Source organism: Cricetulus griseus, chromosome 6, assembly GCF_003668045.3.
Source record: "Cricetulus griseus strain 17A/GY chromosome 6, alternate assembly CriGri-PICRH-1.0, whole genome shotgun sequence".
Lineage (NCBI taxonomy): Eukaryota > Metazoa > Chordata > Mammalia > Rodentia > Cricetidae > Cricetulus > Cricetulus griseus.
The window spans coordinates 26,195,496-26,211,944 of NC_048599.1; the positions used below are offsets into that span (position 1 = coordinate 26,195,496).

The 16,449-nt window shown below is 49.2% G+C and overlaps 1 protein-coding gene across 1 annotated transcript in view; it reads right to left on the bottom strand.

Annotated features, from left to right (window-relative positions):
• Efcab8 (EF-hand calcium binding domain 8) overlaps positions 1–16,449 on the bottom strand; it is an 80,664-nt gene that overhangs the window by 50,890 nt on the left and 13,325 nt on the right. Inside the window, exons 5-10 of the mRNA XM_035446657.1 lie at positions 16,151–16,286; positions 14,575–14,680; positions 11,905–11,989; positions 10,932–11,056; positions 6,202–6,275; positions 1,317–1,447 (exon numbers count right to left, since the gene is read on the bottom strand). Coding sequence (XP_035302548.1) covers positions 1,317–1,447; positions 6,202–6,275; positions 10,932–11,056; positions 11,905–11,989; positions 14,575–14,680; positions 16,151–16,286 — 657 coding nt within the window. The remainder of the gene's footprint in view (positions 1–1,316; positions 1,448–6,201; positions 6,276–10,931; positions 11,057–11,904; positions 11,990–14,574; positions 14,681–16,150; positions 16,287–16,449) is intronic.

Below are 16,449 nucleotides of genomic sequence, written 5' to 3' on the forward strand. Positions count from 1 at the left end.
CCTAGGCCCGGCCCAGGATGATGTGGTGGACTTTGGGGAGCCCCCGTTGAGGGCCCTACCCTGCCTGGAGAGTGTAGGGTGGATGGGGTGGGGGGTAGGTCGGGGGTGGGGAGGAGGGTGGGGGGGAGGGGAGGGAGAGGGAGAGGGATTGACATGTGAAACAAGCCTGTTCCTAATTTGAACTAATAAAAAAAAAAAAAAAAACTTCTAGAATGAAGGAAACAAAAATGTTAGTATTTCTCAAAGAACAAATGCACATGCTCATGGGTTGCCATAGGAAGAGAAGATGCACCTTTTGCCACCTAAATTAACTTACTCTGCAATTGAAGGCGGGTTTTTTTGTTTGTTTGTTTTTACTGTGTGGTTTGCCACACAGAACACTCCCCACTCAAGGAATCTCTGAGGTCTGAGGTAGGCACTGACTTCACCCTTCACAGTCGGGAAACTGAAGGCTCCAGGGTGAAGCCACTCACTTTTACTACTTCATTTAGAAATGTATTTTGAGCCCAACCAGTGGCACAGGCCTGGAACGCTAGCCCTTGCAGGGTGGAAGCAGGAAGACCAGAAGTTCAAGACCAGCTTGTGTTACTTCAGACCCTGCTGTCCCCTTCATAAAAGAGAAAGAGAAAAGATAAGATGTGCCTTTTGTCTGCCTACTTAGCATAGGCTGGGGTTAACTTGTTTTTTGTTATTCATTTTTAAGAAATTGGTCAGTAAAACAGGTCTACTGGGTTTTACTGTGGCTCAGTGGGTAGAGTACTTGCACACAAGCATGAGGACCTAAGTTTGAGTTCCCAGATGCCACAGAAAGTTGGACATTGTAGTACATATCTGTAATCCTGCCTTTCTATAGCAAGCTATGATGCCAAACCAGGAGAACCTTCAGGAACTCACAGGCCAGCCAGTCTGGTAGGCACAGTGGTCAACAACAAGCAGGCCCTGTCTCAAACAGTGAGGACCGGAGATTGTCCTCCACATGTGCACTAAGGCATGCATTCCACCACACCCCCAGACCACAGAGAGAGAGAGAGAGAGTCAAAATAGGCTTGTTACCCTTTTGCCACTGGTAAACATTCCAAAATGACGATTAAACAGAATCCAAAACCCAGGTGCTAGGTGCTACAACCGCTGTCAGCCTATGGGACACAAGCTGCTTCCTGGGGCCCAGCAAAAGCCTCAGGTCAGTGCCCTGTTGTTGATGCACCGACCCAGAGGTGTGTCCTCCCTCGTCAGGGCCTATCTGCATGCAGCAGAGGGAAGCCAGACTGATCCAGGACACACCGCCTGTCCATATCCCTCCGTTACACAATCCTTACTTGGGTTTCTCGGGGTCTTTGGTTGGCAGGATTATCAGCACCAGTGAGGACCTCTCAATGGCTGAACACGAGACCACCACATTCAGCTGGGGGATGAACTTGACCTGCTGACACCAGTTGAGGTGGAGATTCTGGAGAGAAAATGGTTGTAGCAGGAGACCTCCCAGGAACAGTTGAGGTCCATATCCCACCCCTGGAACTTAGCCAGGGCCAGTGCTGGATGGGACTGGAGATCAAAAAATCTAAGATCCTTGCCTTAGTGACCACAGCTTAGACAAAGTGATGTGGCCCACAGTCCAAGCCAGGTCCTATGGACAGGGTGTCTGGCCCATCGCTGTCACCAAACCTATGATCATCTGGATTCCTGTGTCCTAAGATTCTCTTAGATTTAGAAGCCACGGAGCCTGGGCTCATTATAATATTCCTCTAAGCAGGGAGGAAGGGTACCTAGACCCTTGTCTGTCTTCTACTGGCTGCCTACACTACAAGGAGCCTGCATTTTGGGCCCACTGCCACCCTCTGTATTTGTCAGAGCACTGTAACTTCCAGGATCAGGAGGGGCAGAATACACACCCTTCCAGGACTGTAGCAACAAGGAGATAGCACCCAGAGGGCAGAGAAGGCAGGCTGGCCCAGGCTCTGACTGGGAACTAGAGCCACTTGGGAAGATGAAGCCTCAGCTGAAGAACTGCCTCCATCAGACTGGCCGGTAGGTATGTCTATGGGTCATTTTCTTGATTAATGATTAAGGTGAGAGGGTCCAGCCCACTGTGGGTGGTGTCAGCCCTGGGTAGGTGGTCCTGGTCTATATAAAAAAGCAGGCTGAACAAGCCATGGAGTGCAAGCCAGTAAGTCAGCATCTTTCCATGGTTCCTGCCTCAGCTCCTGATTGAGTTCCTACCCCGACCTCCATCAATGATGATCTGTGATGGGGACATGTAAGCCAAAGAAACCCTTTCATCCCCAAATTGCCTTTGCTCCGAGTTTTATCACAGCAACAGAGAGAAAACCAAAAAGTCTTCACTCTGGACCTGATGGGTACCCATGCTTAGCTCCCAGTCTGGAGATTTCCCTCCCTGGGACAAGAAAAGTGGAGAGTGAAGAACACAGATGGACACACAGATGTCATTATCAAACATTCATTCAGCGCCTTATACATGCAAGCCCCTGGGTTGGGTATTACGTCTCTATTTCCTCTAATGTTTGCCATAATAATGGTATCTAAGCTGAGGCTCTGAACAAGGCCTGGGATGCTGAGTAACTTCCAAGGCAAGATTCATCCTAATGAGATAACCACAGATGAAAAGAGGGGAAGGAGTCAAGCGTGGTGGTACGTGTGGCGATCCCAGCACTTGGGAGCTGCAGGTAGGAAGATCGGGTGTTCAAGGACAGCAACCTTGAACTGAGTCTCAAAAAGAGAAAAAGAAAAAAGGGGAAGGGGGAGTAATATGGATACTACTTCCTGTGAAGTCACAGACCTGTTCCTAAAATGTGTCCAACTCAGATCTGCCCTGACAGCATCATTCATTCATTTGTTCCTCAAATGTATCAGGAGTCACTGGGCCCTGGGTACTGTTTTGGGAACTGGAGACAGAATAGAGGGCACAACCCTCAAAGCCCCCATCCTTGAGGAGCTGTCACTGTCATGAGAATGATAGGATAAGAACAATAGATAGATAATTCAAGGTTGAAAGTGATAACCTCTTCTGGGGACAGGGCTAACAGCAGAGGCAGCAGCAGGGCATTCAGGGACCTGCTGAAGTATGGGGAAGACAGATGAACCAAGCAGACCTCTGCAACATGAAGGAACAACGTGTGCCAGGGCCCTGTGCTAAGAAGTGGCTTAAGGAGCTCAAGGGTAAGCAAAGGAGCCTGTCTCGGCAACAAATGAGGAGAAAGTAGAGAACAGCAGGAGATGGAGATGCAACTCAGTTGGTAGAATGTTTGCCTAGCATGCACAAAGCCCTGGGTTCAATCCCCAGCACATATAGGATGACCCATGCCTGAAATAACAGCACTTGGAAGGTGAAGGCAAGAATATCAGAAACTCAAAGTCATCCTTGGCTACATAGAAACTTCAAGGCTAACCTTGAATACACGAGACTCTGACTCTGGTTGAAGGATTGGGGCGCTAGCAGTGGAGTAAGCTAGGGACTTGATCAGCTTGTGTTTGATGGTCAGTCAAAGACTTTAGATTGCTTCAAGTATGATGAGAAGCTGCTGGGGTGGCATGACAGTATTCTAAAGCAGATTTCCTCTGGTTGCTGAATTGAGCAAGAACTTCATGGAGACAGAGTAGAGAAGCCAAACAGAAAGCCAGCGACTATTCAGAATAAAGGTGATGCTTTCACTGCCTCAGGGAAGCCAAGAAGGCAGTGAGAGAGACAGGGCTAGCCCTGGGACACACCTGTGTCCTAGACACGTGTAGATGGGATGCAACAGCTTCCTGCACTCTGTCCTTAGAGGCCAAGCCCCCAAGAGCTGAGGCTGAGTCTAGAGGGTAAATCCATGTAGGGTGTAGGGGGCCGTTTCCTGCATCCTCCATTACAATAATGGTGCCTAAAGACACCAAGATGTAAATTACTTCACAGGCGCTGGGTAATCTCCATTCCTTTGATCTCTGCCTACCCCGTGGCTCATTTGGCCTGAGGAGCTGAAGCCATTCATAGGGTAACACGTCCCAGGCGGCTGGCCAGCCTTTATTAGGGATGGGTTTTCTTGGTTCAGTGTCTCCACTCTGGTAAGCTTATGCATTAAAGCTTGTCTGCAGAAGGATCCGAGTGTCCTGCGTGTATTTCTTGCCGGCGAGAAAATACAGCGTGCGCGGGACATATGGTGCCGAAACCCGGGAACATATGAACATCACTGGCACCGCGGAGACCCCTCTAACGGGGCGGATTCAGAACTGCAGGGTGGTAAATTCGGAGAGGTATGTTTTTTCTGGACTTTGGCTTGGGAATGTTGCTATTGTGGGAGGTTAATATAGAGGCTTCTATGCTTTTACTAGGAGCTATTTTGACTTTTCTCACTGTGGTAGCAATCTTAAAGAAGTCCAGAATTACATATCAGAAACCGAATGTAGTGAGAGATGGGGCGCGCCTAACAATAAAATATAAGAAAAAAGGACCTCCCGGGATGTCTACTGACAAGGGAGTGTATAAGGAAGAAGGACGATTCTGTAAATAAGTTTAAAGCTTTAAATCTTGATAGCTCTGATGACTCTAAAAGCTCAAGAGATAAAGTTTTAGAGGAAACAGCTCAGCTAGATGACTCAAAACCTAGCCTCTGCCCTACAACAAAACTAGAGGCCTTGGAGCTGAGCAGCTCAGACTCTGAGATTTTAGACTCTAGCAAGGAAGCAGAGCTAGAGGAGGAGGCAGCACGATACCACCCCGATAGATGCCAAAAGTGAAAGCAAATATGAGGCCATCGCCTGTTAATTCAGCGGGTGTACTTCTATCAGCACCCCCATTATTTGGTACCCACTCCTTTTTACCATCAGAGGAGCGGAGAAAATTACAGATGGCTTTCCCAGTCTTTGATAGGGGAAAAGGCCATGCCTGCTATTCAACACTTCTTAAAGGCCTGGAATGCCTGGGGCTTTAAAGCCTCATAAACATTGACGCTCAGGCCAAGCGTCTCACCTCAAAACCTAAAAGGCCAAAGAAAATGATAAAATGGAAAGATATCTTAACTGATCTTTGGAGAGGCCCGGATCCTATTCTTATAAGATCCAGGGGAGCGATATTGTGTTTTTCCACAGGATGAAGAAAATCCTCTGTGGATCCCAGAAAGACTCAACCTGAAGAGCCCCTTCGGACCTTCAAAAGTCGGAACTCCACCCTCTCCCCGGGAGTTGAGAGCCGCTATTGTTATCCAGATTAACTCCTGTCCTTGGCGGAGAGATTGTATCGCTAAGGGGTGGGGGTGGGATTGTTTGATGCAGCCATTTGCAGATTGCTGTTACTTCTGGCCGGTCTGTGAGAAAGGGGTGGGGGTGGAATTGTTTGATGCAGCCGTTTGCGGATTGGTGTTACTCCTCTGGCTGGTCTGTAAGCTCGAGGGCTCAAACCAAGAGAGATCGCCCAAGCGCTTCCACTCATATTTGGCTAACAATGCTTAAGCAATAGGCCGCCGGCCAGACAGCTCTTGCACACCCGGAGCCTAGGCTCATTGCACAGGGTAGAGTGTCTGGTTTGAGCAGCCCAATGAGGGATGCTGAGCAAAGGCATCGCACAGAGTTGCCTAATATACAGGCTTCTCTGAGAGGTACGTTGACCTGCATAAGGGTTACCTGCCCGAGCCTCCCTTTCCCAGAAAAACGGCAGAGGACAGGTCGAGAGTACTTCGGGTCAAGCTAACATCCTGATGGCGACTCTTGTACACAGTCTTAATGTTTGATTTGGGAAGGTTCAACCTCTGCCTCTATCCCTCAACATATGGGTGACCTATTTGCTTGTAAAAATGTAAAGCCTTATCATTAATTAATAAAAAAGGGGGATATGTAGGGGGCCGTTTCCTGCATCCTCCATTACAATAATGGTGCCTAAAGACACCAAGATGTAAATTACTTCACAGGCGCTGGGTAATCTCCATTCCTTTGATCTCTGCCTACCCCGTGGCTCATTTGGCCTGAGGAGCTGAAGCCATTCATAGGGTAACACGTCCCAGGCGGCTGGCCAGCCTTTATTAGGGATGGGTTTTCTTGGTTCAGTGTCTCCGCTCTGGTAAGCTTATGCATTAAAGCTTGTCTGCAGAAGGATCCGAGTGTCCTGCGTGTATTTCTTGCCGGCGAGAAAATACAGCGTGCGCGGGACAGTAGGGCATTTATTTCTGAGTAGAGGACATATGTGGATAATTACAGGCTAAGGAAAGTCACACTTACCTTCACTCGGAAGCTTCTATACAGAGGGGACTTCTCATTTAAGAGTTTCCGCAAGGAAACATTGGTCCAGTGATCTGACAGGGAAACAACCAGAGTCCACATTAGCAACTGCTCCCCTGCCAACCTAGACATTTTCACTGATGTGCATCCATGCTTCCCAGAACGCCAACCAGCCAGCCACTCATGGGAGCCTCGTGCAACTTCATGAGCTAGGTAGTGCTTCCAGCTGTTTCCCTGCTGCCCAGCATGGCCCTGCAAGCCCAGAGAGCAACAGTAACCAACTTCCAGGGGCTACACACTCCCAGGTGCTGCCACCTAAACAAGCTGGTTTCCACTTAGTGTGTCCCAGAGAATGAATGGAGACTTCAGGCTGTATTCACTCTGAAAAGTACTGGGGGCTTGCCATCATGCCTCAGGACACATGGCCTCCTTGGCCAGAAAGCAAAAGTCCCAAGAAGTACAGGGTGCATGTATGCACTATGAGCAAGCAACTCCTCCATGCCAGGCACTGCCCACACCAACTGCCCTGCCCTTGTAAAACCACCCAGCAGCAGCTGAAGAACCTCCAGGGAGAACAAACTGATACAGAAAGATGAGTCAGTGGTGCCAGGCGATGTTGTAGGGTCAGAAGCTGTTCAAGGAAGGTCAGAAATTCTGGTCAGTTTGGCTTTAAGTCTGAAAGCAACTCCCAGGGATCATGAAGGAAAAACACTGGGGGCATGGGCAGTGATGTGGCATGTCTGTACAGGGGTAAGAGGAAGATTCCAAAGGGGAAAAAGGAGTTCCCAGGCTGAGGATATAACTCAGTTTGTAAAGTGCTTGCTACGCAGGAGGATCCAACTGTAATCACCAGAGCCTGTGAAAGTATGCTAGCTCCCAGAGCTGGAGAGGCGGAGACAGGAGGATCCCTGGAGCTTGGTGAGCCCCAAGTCCTACTAAAACACAAGGTGGACAGTTCCTGAGGAATGATGCCTGTTGTTGGCCCCTGGCCTCCACACACAGGTGCACACACATGCGTATGCATCCAGAAAACACATGTATGCACATATACATAAGCACACACATGCAGAACAAGTCCTGAGCCAGATAGGATGTTACTTGTGGCTGATAACACAGAAGCTGCAGCATAAAAGTGTCTACTGCCCATCTTCCCCATTAGGCTCTGAGATCCTGGGAGGGCAGAGAGCCACGACCTCTAAGCACTACTCATTCCACGCATCCCATAGCAGAGCCAAACTTAAGCATGGTTGTCCCTGCCCCTGTTTGAACAGGAGATTGAGGCACAGAGAGGTTAAGCAACTGACTTCGGGTCACCCAGAGCTAGGTGCATACTGCTTAGCTTTGCACATCCCCTCTCGCATCCCACCATATCTTCAAACTCGTTTCCAGCCTTCAGTTTATTGGGTGTCCCAGAAGGACTCACACCCATTAACTCCCTGCCTTGTTTCATTCACTACTCATCTCAGAGACCACCATAACACAAACATGACCAGGGCAAGACAGCCACCAGGGGCTGATGGGACACAGGCAAAACAGAGTGCTAGTTGGAAGGGTAGCTCAATGCCACAAAGCTTGTCTGACACATTAAAGGCTCTGGGTTCAATCCGTAGCCCACATACATGTACACAAACACACACACACACACACACACACACACACACACACACACACACACATACACAGGCATGTATACACAGACACACACATGTACACACAGACATACACACATGTATACACACAAAAAAGGACACTAGTACTTGTTTATTCCCTTCTAGAACATCAACAAGCCAGCTTAGCAGGGGGCCTTGCCAAGGCCTGGGAATCCTTGGAGACCTCCTTAGCTAGAAGTCCCAGCAAGGGCTGCCCTGGCATCCTGGATGGAAAGGAGATGGGGCCCTAGGGTCCAGGCTCCTAGGGTGGCTAGAGGCCCAACACCACACCTAAGGATCCATCCTGGATCTGATCCAGACCCAGTGAGTCTCTCAGAAAGCCCCAAGCTGGTGTCCTCTGTTGACCTTGCACCCTTTGTTAAAGAAAGAAACTCCAAATGACTTCCTGAGTCAATTTAGGGCACATCCCAGCAAATGGTAAGAATTGAGACTCTGGACATGCAGCTTGGCTTCAGATCTCAGTCACCATTCCCCAACCTCGGGTCAGGTATGAGTAGCTTCAGTTCACTAAACCTCTTAATGGACAATAACAAGTCACTCAGTCCTAGTGGGTACAGATGACAGGAGATGATACATCAAGAGCTCAGGGCACAACTGCTTACTGACGCCAGGTGTGTTTATTCACACTGCTGCCAAGCTGGGTGGTTCCCCCAGACTCCACCATAGCCCACCCTGTGGCCTTGCTAGTCTACTCTCACCCATTCAAAGATAGCTCAAAACCAGGAAGAGCAGAAGTGCTCACAATCTCAGATAAAGTCACCATCCTGAACCTCAGAAGGTAGGAGATGTATCCTAGGGCCACAGCCAAGTACTCTCCCTGCAGCCTTCAGTCCTCACCAGCAAAAGTCCCCACCTCAGCTTGGACCCTCTGGCCTTCTCCTGTCACCACTGCACTATTCCCTTGCCCCAGGAAGCAGGGTGCTCACTCTCTGAGCTCCCAAGACAAGGAAATAAGAATGTCTCAGAGTCTCAACAAATGGTGCTGGCATAACTGGATGCTGGAATGTAGAAGACTGCAGATAGATCCATGTCTATGCCTATGCACAAAACTTTAAGTCCAAATGGATCAAAGACCTCAACATAAATCCAGCCACACTGAACCTATTAGAAGACAAATAGGGAAATACCCTTGAATTAATTGATACAGGAGACCACTTCCTGAACATTACACCAGTAGCACAGACACTGAGATCAACAATTGATAAATGGGACCTCTTGAAACTGAGAAGCTTCTGCAAGGCAAAGGACACAGTCAGCAAGACAAAACGGCAGCCCACAGACTGGGAAAAGATATTCACCAACCCCACATCTGACAGAGGGCTGATCTCCAAAATATGCAAAGAACTCAAGAAGCTAGTCTCCAAAACACCAAACAATCCAATTAAAAAGTGGAGTACAAACTAAATAGACAATTCTCAATAGAGGAATCTAAAATGGCTGAAAGACACATAAGAAAGTGTTCAACATCGTTAGCCATCACGGAAATGCAAATCAAAACAACTCTGAGATACCATCTTATACCTGTCAGAATGGCTAAAATCAAAAACACCAATGACAGTTTATGCTGGAAAGGATGTGGAGAAAGGGGAACACTTCTCCACTGCTGGTGGGAGTGCCAACTTGTACAGCCACTTTGGAAATCAGTATGGCAACTCCTCAAAAAAATGGGAATCAGTCTACCACAAGATCCAGCAATTCCACTCTTAGGCATATACAACAAAGACATCTGTTCAACGATGTTCATAGCAGCACTATTTGTAATAGTCAGAACCTGGAAGCAACCTAGATGTCCCTCAACTGAAGAATGGATAGAGAAAATATGGTACATTTACACAATGGAGTACTACACTCAGCAGAAAAAAAAAAATGGAATCTTGAAATTTGCAGGCAAATGGATGGAACTAGAAGAAACAATTCTGAGCGAGGTAACCCAATCCAAAAAGATAAACATGGTATGTACTCACTCATATGTGGATTTTAGATATAGAGTAAAGGATTACCAGCCCACAATCCACACTGCCAGAGAAGCTAGTAAACAAGGAGGACCCTAAAAGAGACATACATGGTCCCCCAGAGAAGGGGAAAGGGACAAGATCTCCTGAGCAAATTGGGAGCACGGGAGGAGGGGGGAGAGAGCTAGGAGAATGAGAAGGGGAGAAGAGAGGGGTGAGGAGGACATGAGGGAGCAGAAAGGTTGAGTTGGAGGAACAATAGAAGAAAACAAGAATGGAGATACCATAATAGAGAGAGACATTTTAGGTTTACAGAGAAATCAGGCACTAGGGAAATGTCTGGAGATCTACAAAGATGACACCAGCTAACAATCTAAGCAACAGAGAGGCTACCTTAAATGCCCTCCCCTGATAATGAGATTGATGACTGACTTATATGCCATCCTATAGCAGCCTTCATCCAGCAGCTGGTGGAAATAGAAGCAGACACCCACAACTAATCACTGAACTGAACTGGAATCCAGTTACAGAGAAGGACAAGTGATGAGCAAAGGGGTCCAGACCAGGCTGGTGAAACCCACAGAAACAGTTGACCTGAACAACAGGGAGCATTTGGTCCCCAGACTGATAGCTGGGATACCAGCATGGGACTGATCCAGACACCATGAATGTGGGTTTCAGTGAGGAGACCTCGGAAATCTACGGGGCCTCCTGTAGTAGTTCAGTACTTATCCCTAGCATAGGTGTGGACTTTGGGAGCCCATTCCACACAAGAGGGATACTCCCTGAGCCAAGACACATGGGGGTGGGCCTAGGCCATATCCCAAAGGATACGATAGACTCTGATGACACCCTATGGAAGGCCTCATCCTCCCTGGGGAGCAGAAAGGATATGTGATAGATAGGGTTTTAGTTGGGGGGAGAGGTTGTAGGGAGGCGGGGAGGGAGAGGGAACTGGGATTGACATGTAAAACAATCTTGTTTCTAATTCAAGTAAAAAAAAAAAATCTGAAAAAAAAAAAAAGAATGCCTCAGAGTCAGGCATCCACTCAGCATCCACGTCTACCCACTCCCCAGGCCTCTGCCCGTTCCCATGTCCTGTAGCTACCCCACTTGGAGGTCCGGGGAAGGATGTGCGGGTTGAACAGCCCACTAGCCACATTGTCAGATATGAAGATAACGACATTGCCCTTGGTGTCCCCATAGCAGAAAACACCTTTGTTATTGTCAGACCTGGGGGAAGAAGAAGAGAACGTGCTGTGTGTCAGATCGGGACTGACTGAGGTGACATAGAAATAAAGAGGAGACTGGCCTCTACAGAAGAGGACTGCCTTCAATCAGAACAACAAAGGGCAGCCTCTCTGCCATGAGAGCTCCAGCTGTGCACAGGGCACCAGGGATTTGGGTTTTTGTTTTTAAATAGGGCAGAAAAGGAAATTTGGGGGTAGGAGGATTTTTGTCTAAAGACATTTTCTGCTTTCCCAGGTCATAAAGGAATCCCTATCACACTGGTATCTCCTGGGAGGTCCTAATGATGTGCTGAGCCCTTGCCACTGACCGCCCTCCTTGTAACTGACCACTGCTCTCACTGATGTTACCAGGGTGTCCAATCTTCCTGCATGGAGTTTCTCAGGCTGCTTGAAGCTGTTGGGTTATTAACCCTTCCTGTGGAGCCTTCTGCCCTACTGCCCCAAGGCCCTGTCTTCCTTAGGGACAAGGACAGTTCCAACAGACTTCCAGCCTTGCTCTGGGCCTCTTGTCCATGGCCAAGCACATCCCAATCATCACTGAACCAAAATTCAGGTTCTGTTTCAACCACTTTTACTTCCTAGAGACCTCGGTGCATCAGGTCAAGCCTCTGCTAACACTAAGTGGTTGATGGGATAAGAAAGAAAAGGGGGAGGGGAGTAAGGGTGACTCTAAGAGTAGAGTGACGTGCACGATCCAGGAAGAGAAGCAGTGAGGGGCAATATGGCGATGAGCTCAGAACCAACTCTCCCAGGTGCCTCTCTGGGATCCCAGCCCCCTTCCCAGTGATGTGGTAGCTGCCAAGACCCTGCCCTAGCTCCTGTGAAACTTACCAATAGTCCATGACCATGACACAGCTATCCAGGTCAATAAAGGTGAAGGCCCGGACACATTTCTGGTTACTGATATCAAAGAACTCTGGAAAAGAGAAAAGAGAGGGACATACAGAGCCGAGAACCACGGCTCAGGCTTGGGAGGCTCTGGCAGTGGCAAGCAGCCTCCAGCACTCCCTGCCACCTCTCTGGCCCTGTAGCCCACCGCACCCCACGCCCACATCATCCAAGAGAGCTGAGCACAGCCACTCACCAAGCCAAGATCCAGCTGCTAACTACCCTTTGACCCCCACTGCAGCCACAGCAAAAGCCTTTTTGCAGATCTCAGCCTGTAAATTCCTCTAGAATTTGGTCCTCCACAGCCCAGTGTAACTTCTGTATAGAAGAGCGCCTCTGTGCCTCCCCCTGCCTGCCTGTGGCCCCTGTCCAGCCAGTAGGCTCTAAGCATGCCAGCTTTTTACCTCTGTAGATACATCAACCTCATATACTTCTGGGCCTGCCACTCCCTACTTTGCCCACCTTGAATACCCCCAGATCCCTTCCAGACCAGCTCTGTGACCCCTCCTTAGAAAGGCTTCCCCCTCATCAGCTAGGCCTGCTGGAATTCTCCCACCTGGCTCGCTGCCTGTCAATCTCCCTCACCACCTTTATCTCTGCCTCAAGTTCATTTCTGTTTTATTTGACTGCAGGAGCTGCCTGGCCTGGCCTGAGAGGTGTGTGAATGCAGGGAGCATGTTTTACATGGCACCTGTGGGGTTCTCAGCATCTAACACAGCACCCATGGCTCCACTCTGCTGAGCAACAAACAGAAACAAATAGATCTGCTCTCCATCACTCACCACCCCTCATCAGGGCTAGAGCTGGTAAACCCAAGCAAATCAGAGACCAGGTGAGCTCACCACATGCAGGTGCATATGAAGAACAGATTATAGGATAGCTTTACACAGCTCCCCCACCCCCATCCTCACTGTCTAAAACCAGCCTGCCAGACTGGTCTTTTGAAACATTATTTTACCCTGCCCAAAAGCCTTCTGGATCCCTGACACACAGCTGCTATTGACTAAACCCTACCCCCTAAGAAGCCTGGCACCTTCTGGCAGCCCTGGCCTCAAATCAGTCAGTCGAATGAGGCTGAGGAGCAGACTCCCATGTTAGAATGACAGGCCCTTAAGTGTCTGCTTCCTACAGACCCAGCTACAGGCCCAGCCATCCCAGAAGGGCTATGAGTCACAGAGCAGGGCTAGCTGGGCTGAGCCACACAGGTCAAGGTTCATGCTGGTAGCCCTCAACCCTTGACCAAGTGCTCTGAGCAGATTACATCTGTTCAGTCGGCAGAGCTTGACGGCTTGAGGAGATGGGGCCAGGCTCTCAGGGCTGAGGGCGAAGGGAGAGAACATTAGGAATCATGGGCAACCAGCTCCTAATTGCTCAAGCCCTTGCTTCTCTGGCTGTGTCATAGTCTGTCCTCTTGATAAGGACATCATTGGCTAACATATGCCAAGCACCTCGTACATCCAATCGCTAACCCACACTCACCCTAGAGATACAGAGCATTGACCCTGGTTTTCCTCTGAGTAGACCAAAGCCCTCGAAAGTAAAGTAGCTGCTCAAAGTCACACACCTACTGAGTGGCAGGACCAGAGTTGAAACCTGGGCACTGGCTGTTTCAGAATAGCCACTCTCCAGTCTCCTATTTAGCTCTGCACCGTGGGTCATGAGGACACACAGGAATGTCCTCTCCTTGATGATCTGGTCAATTGAACCTTTTGTCCATCCACCTACCTACCCAGTGCCACTAAGCCTCTAGGTGGCATCAAGCACTGAGATGTGAGTGAAGCAGAAACAGTCCTCCCTGCCTGAGCTCCAGGACAGAGGAGAAGAGACTCTCCTGGACAGACACTAGTGACAAATACACGATCACACTCTGAAGAGCTTAGCAGGGATGATTTTGAGAGGCGCCTGACTTGGACTAGGTGGTCATGGAAGGGTCTCTGGAGGAAGTAACACTGTGATGAATCAAAGGAAAAGTAGCAGCTCTGGCTGGGATAGGGAGAGGTGTGGGAGGCAGGGCAGAGCATGCAAATTGACCCACAGTGCCCATCAGAGATGGCAAGAGGTCACAGTATCCTCAGCACAAGAGCAGGGTCCAGACCAAGGGAAACTATGGGCAGCCGGGGCCAGACATCCCTCACCCCATGGGCCACGCTAAGTCTCCTTCTGCAGCCTGTGCTTTCTTAGGGTTTTCTGCAAGGAGACATTTCAAAAACCCATCTGTAGAGGGACCTTCAGAGGAAATGTGCTAAGCAAGAGGAGGCTTCAGGGCTATCCCAGTGACAGCTAAAGATAGCCTGGGCTGGAAGGCAGAATGACAAAAACGAGGATAGAATCAAGCTGGATACTGGCATTGGCTGTGGTTTTCGATTTGAATTGCTCAATACTTGTAGACATTCAGCATTCACTGAGCACATCTGCCTACAAAGCAACAACCAACATAAGCAACCAACACCCAGTGCCTCCTACAGCACCCAGGAGCCCTCACTACCCAACAACATTCCCAGAGGACTCCCATTCATGCTCATGCTCCAAGCCTCAGCCAACAGGTCTGTCCCAAGTGCAAATCCACCGCTCACTAGAAGCCATGGATGGGCCTGGAGAGCCCCAGGGACTCACCTATCTTCAGCTCAGTTGAGGCAACTGCAATGAGGTTCATGTTGTGCATACATACCATGTCGACAACCCACATCTGCTGGCGGCCGAACTGCTGGGTCTGGTTAAGCTGGCATAAGAACAGAGCCTCAGATCACAGAAAGTTACTAGCCGAGTACAGAGGTGCAGGGACCTTTCCTGCCACACAAGGTCCCAGAGCAAGCATAGTCCTGGCATGCCTTATACTAGAACTAAAAACAGAGCCTTGGCTAAACTCACCTGTAAAATGGGCCTAACCGTCACCCATCTTCATGATCCCAGTGACTTAAGGCCAGGCCCACTGCAAAGCCTCCCATTTGCATGCAGTAAGCCCCCAGTGGGTCCTGGCTGATGGTCCTAAGAGGTCCACAATCTATCCCAAGCCAGCCCCTTCGGGAAGAACCTCCAGAACTCTCAGGACTTCCCAAGAAGGCTTCCTCTGTCTCTTCAGGCTCCCCAGCTCTGGCCCCTCAAGGGCCATACAGGTGACCATATAGCAGTCACTGCCAAGAGATCAAGTTCCCTGCTTCCACAGACAGGTAGAGAAAGGGAAGACAAAGTATGCCAGAAACCATAGGCTCAGGAATGCAGATGTGAAAACACACACACACACACACACACACACACACACACACACACACACACACACACACACACGGCCCCCAAGAGAGTCAGGGAACCTCTACATACCCTAGCCCCACCTAGGTCTCTCCTCCCACAAGGGCTGACCCCTGCTGTAAGTGTAAAACACTGTGTGGCTACACAGTAGTGAAGCCCTTCACACTGCTGATAGTGTTTTCCATGAGCCTTACTGAGGAGCCCTGGAAGTCAGGCCTTTCGTTGTTTGCTACGGGATCCTCCATTAGCCTGGAAGCATCAAATGCCCAGAAAACTTGCCTGAATGTGTCATTCCTTACTACACTAGGCCATGAGATGATAGCAGAAAGCCCATGGTTCTATTGGCTTATACTCATCTTAATATAAGCCAGTGATGAATGCCTTGATCTGCTCAAGCCTGACCCATGATCCATACTATTAAGTTCTCCCTTCATCCCTGAGAGGGGCTACTACTCTAAGTCTCCTTGGGCATACAAGGAATCAGAGACATCTCAGCAAGACATCTCAGAGACATCACAACTGTTGTATGGTATAGCTGGGACTCAAACTCTGGTAGTTGGACCCCAGAGCCCAAATACCATGATTTCCTGCCTGAACCAGACAAAGGTTTCAATCATCAGGATTTAGGGACTGTGTGGATATGATAGAGCAAGGAGAGAAGGCTGGACACTGGCACAGAGACTGGAGGATAACATTCACTGAGATGGGGACTCCAAGGACACACTTCCTGGTCAAACTGCTTTGGAGGTGCCTCGTAGACATCCCAGCAGTGTTCTGCTTAGTAGGTGACAAGTATGAGGCTCCAATAGTAAAGTCAGAATATTGACCCAAGCCCTGTGACTTCAATGCCAGGTTTCTCAGATAATAAATGCCAACCAAGGACAAGTCCACTCTGGGTGCCACAAGAGAGGTTCTCCACCAACCCCATGAGTGTCCTACTCACCCGAAAGGAGTTCATCATCGAGAAACTCTCAGACCAGAACTGCAGGATCCCATCTTTGGTGACAGTCAGGAAACACCCAATCGTTTTGAATCGTTGGATTAAAAAAGCCACTTTCACAATCTCACTCCCATGGTGCCTACAAATGGCAAGAAGCAAGCATACAACTCAGAAAGGAAGTATCTGCATGAACCAAGAGCCAGAGCAGAGGCAGGACAGAGGCCAATGGGACAGCTGCACTGGTGCATGTGTGTGTGTGTGTGTGTGTGTGTGTGTGTGTGTGTGTGTGTGTACAGACACAC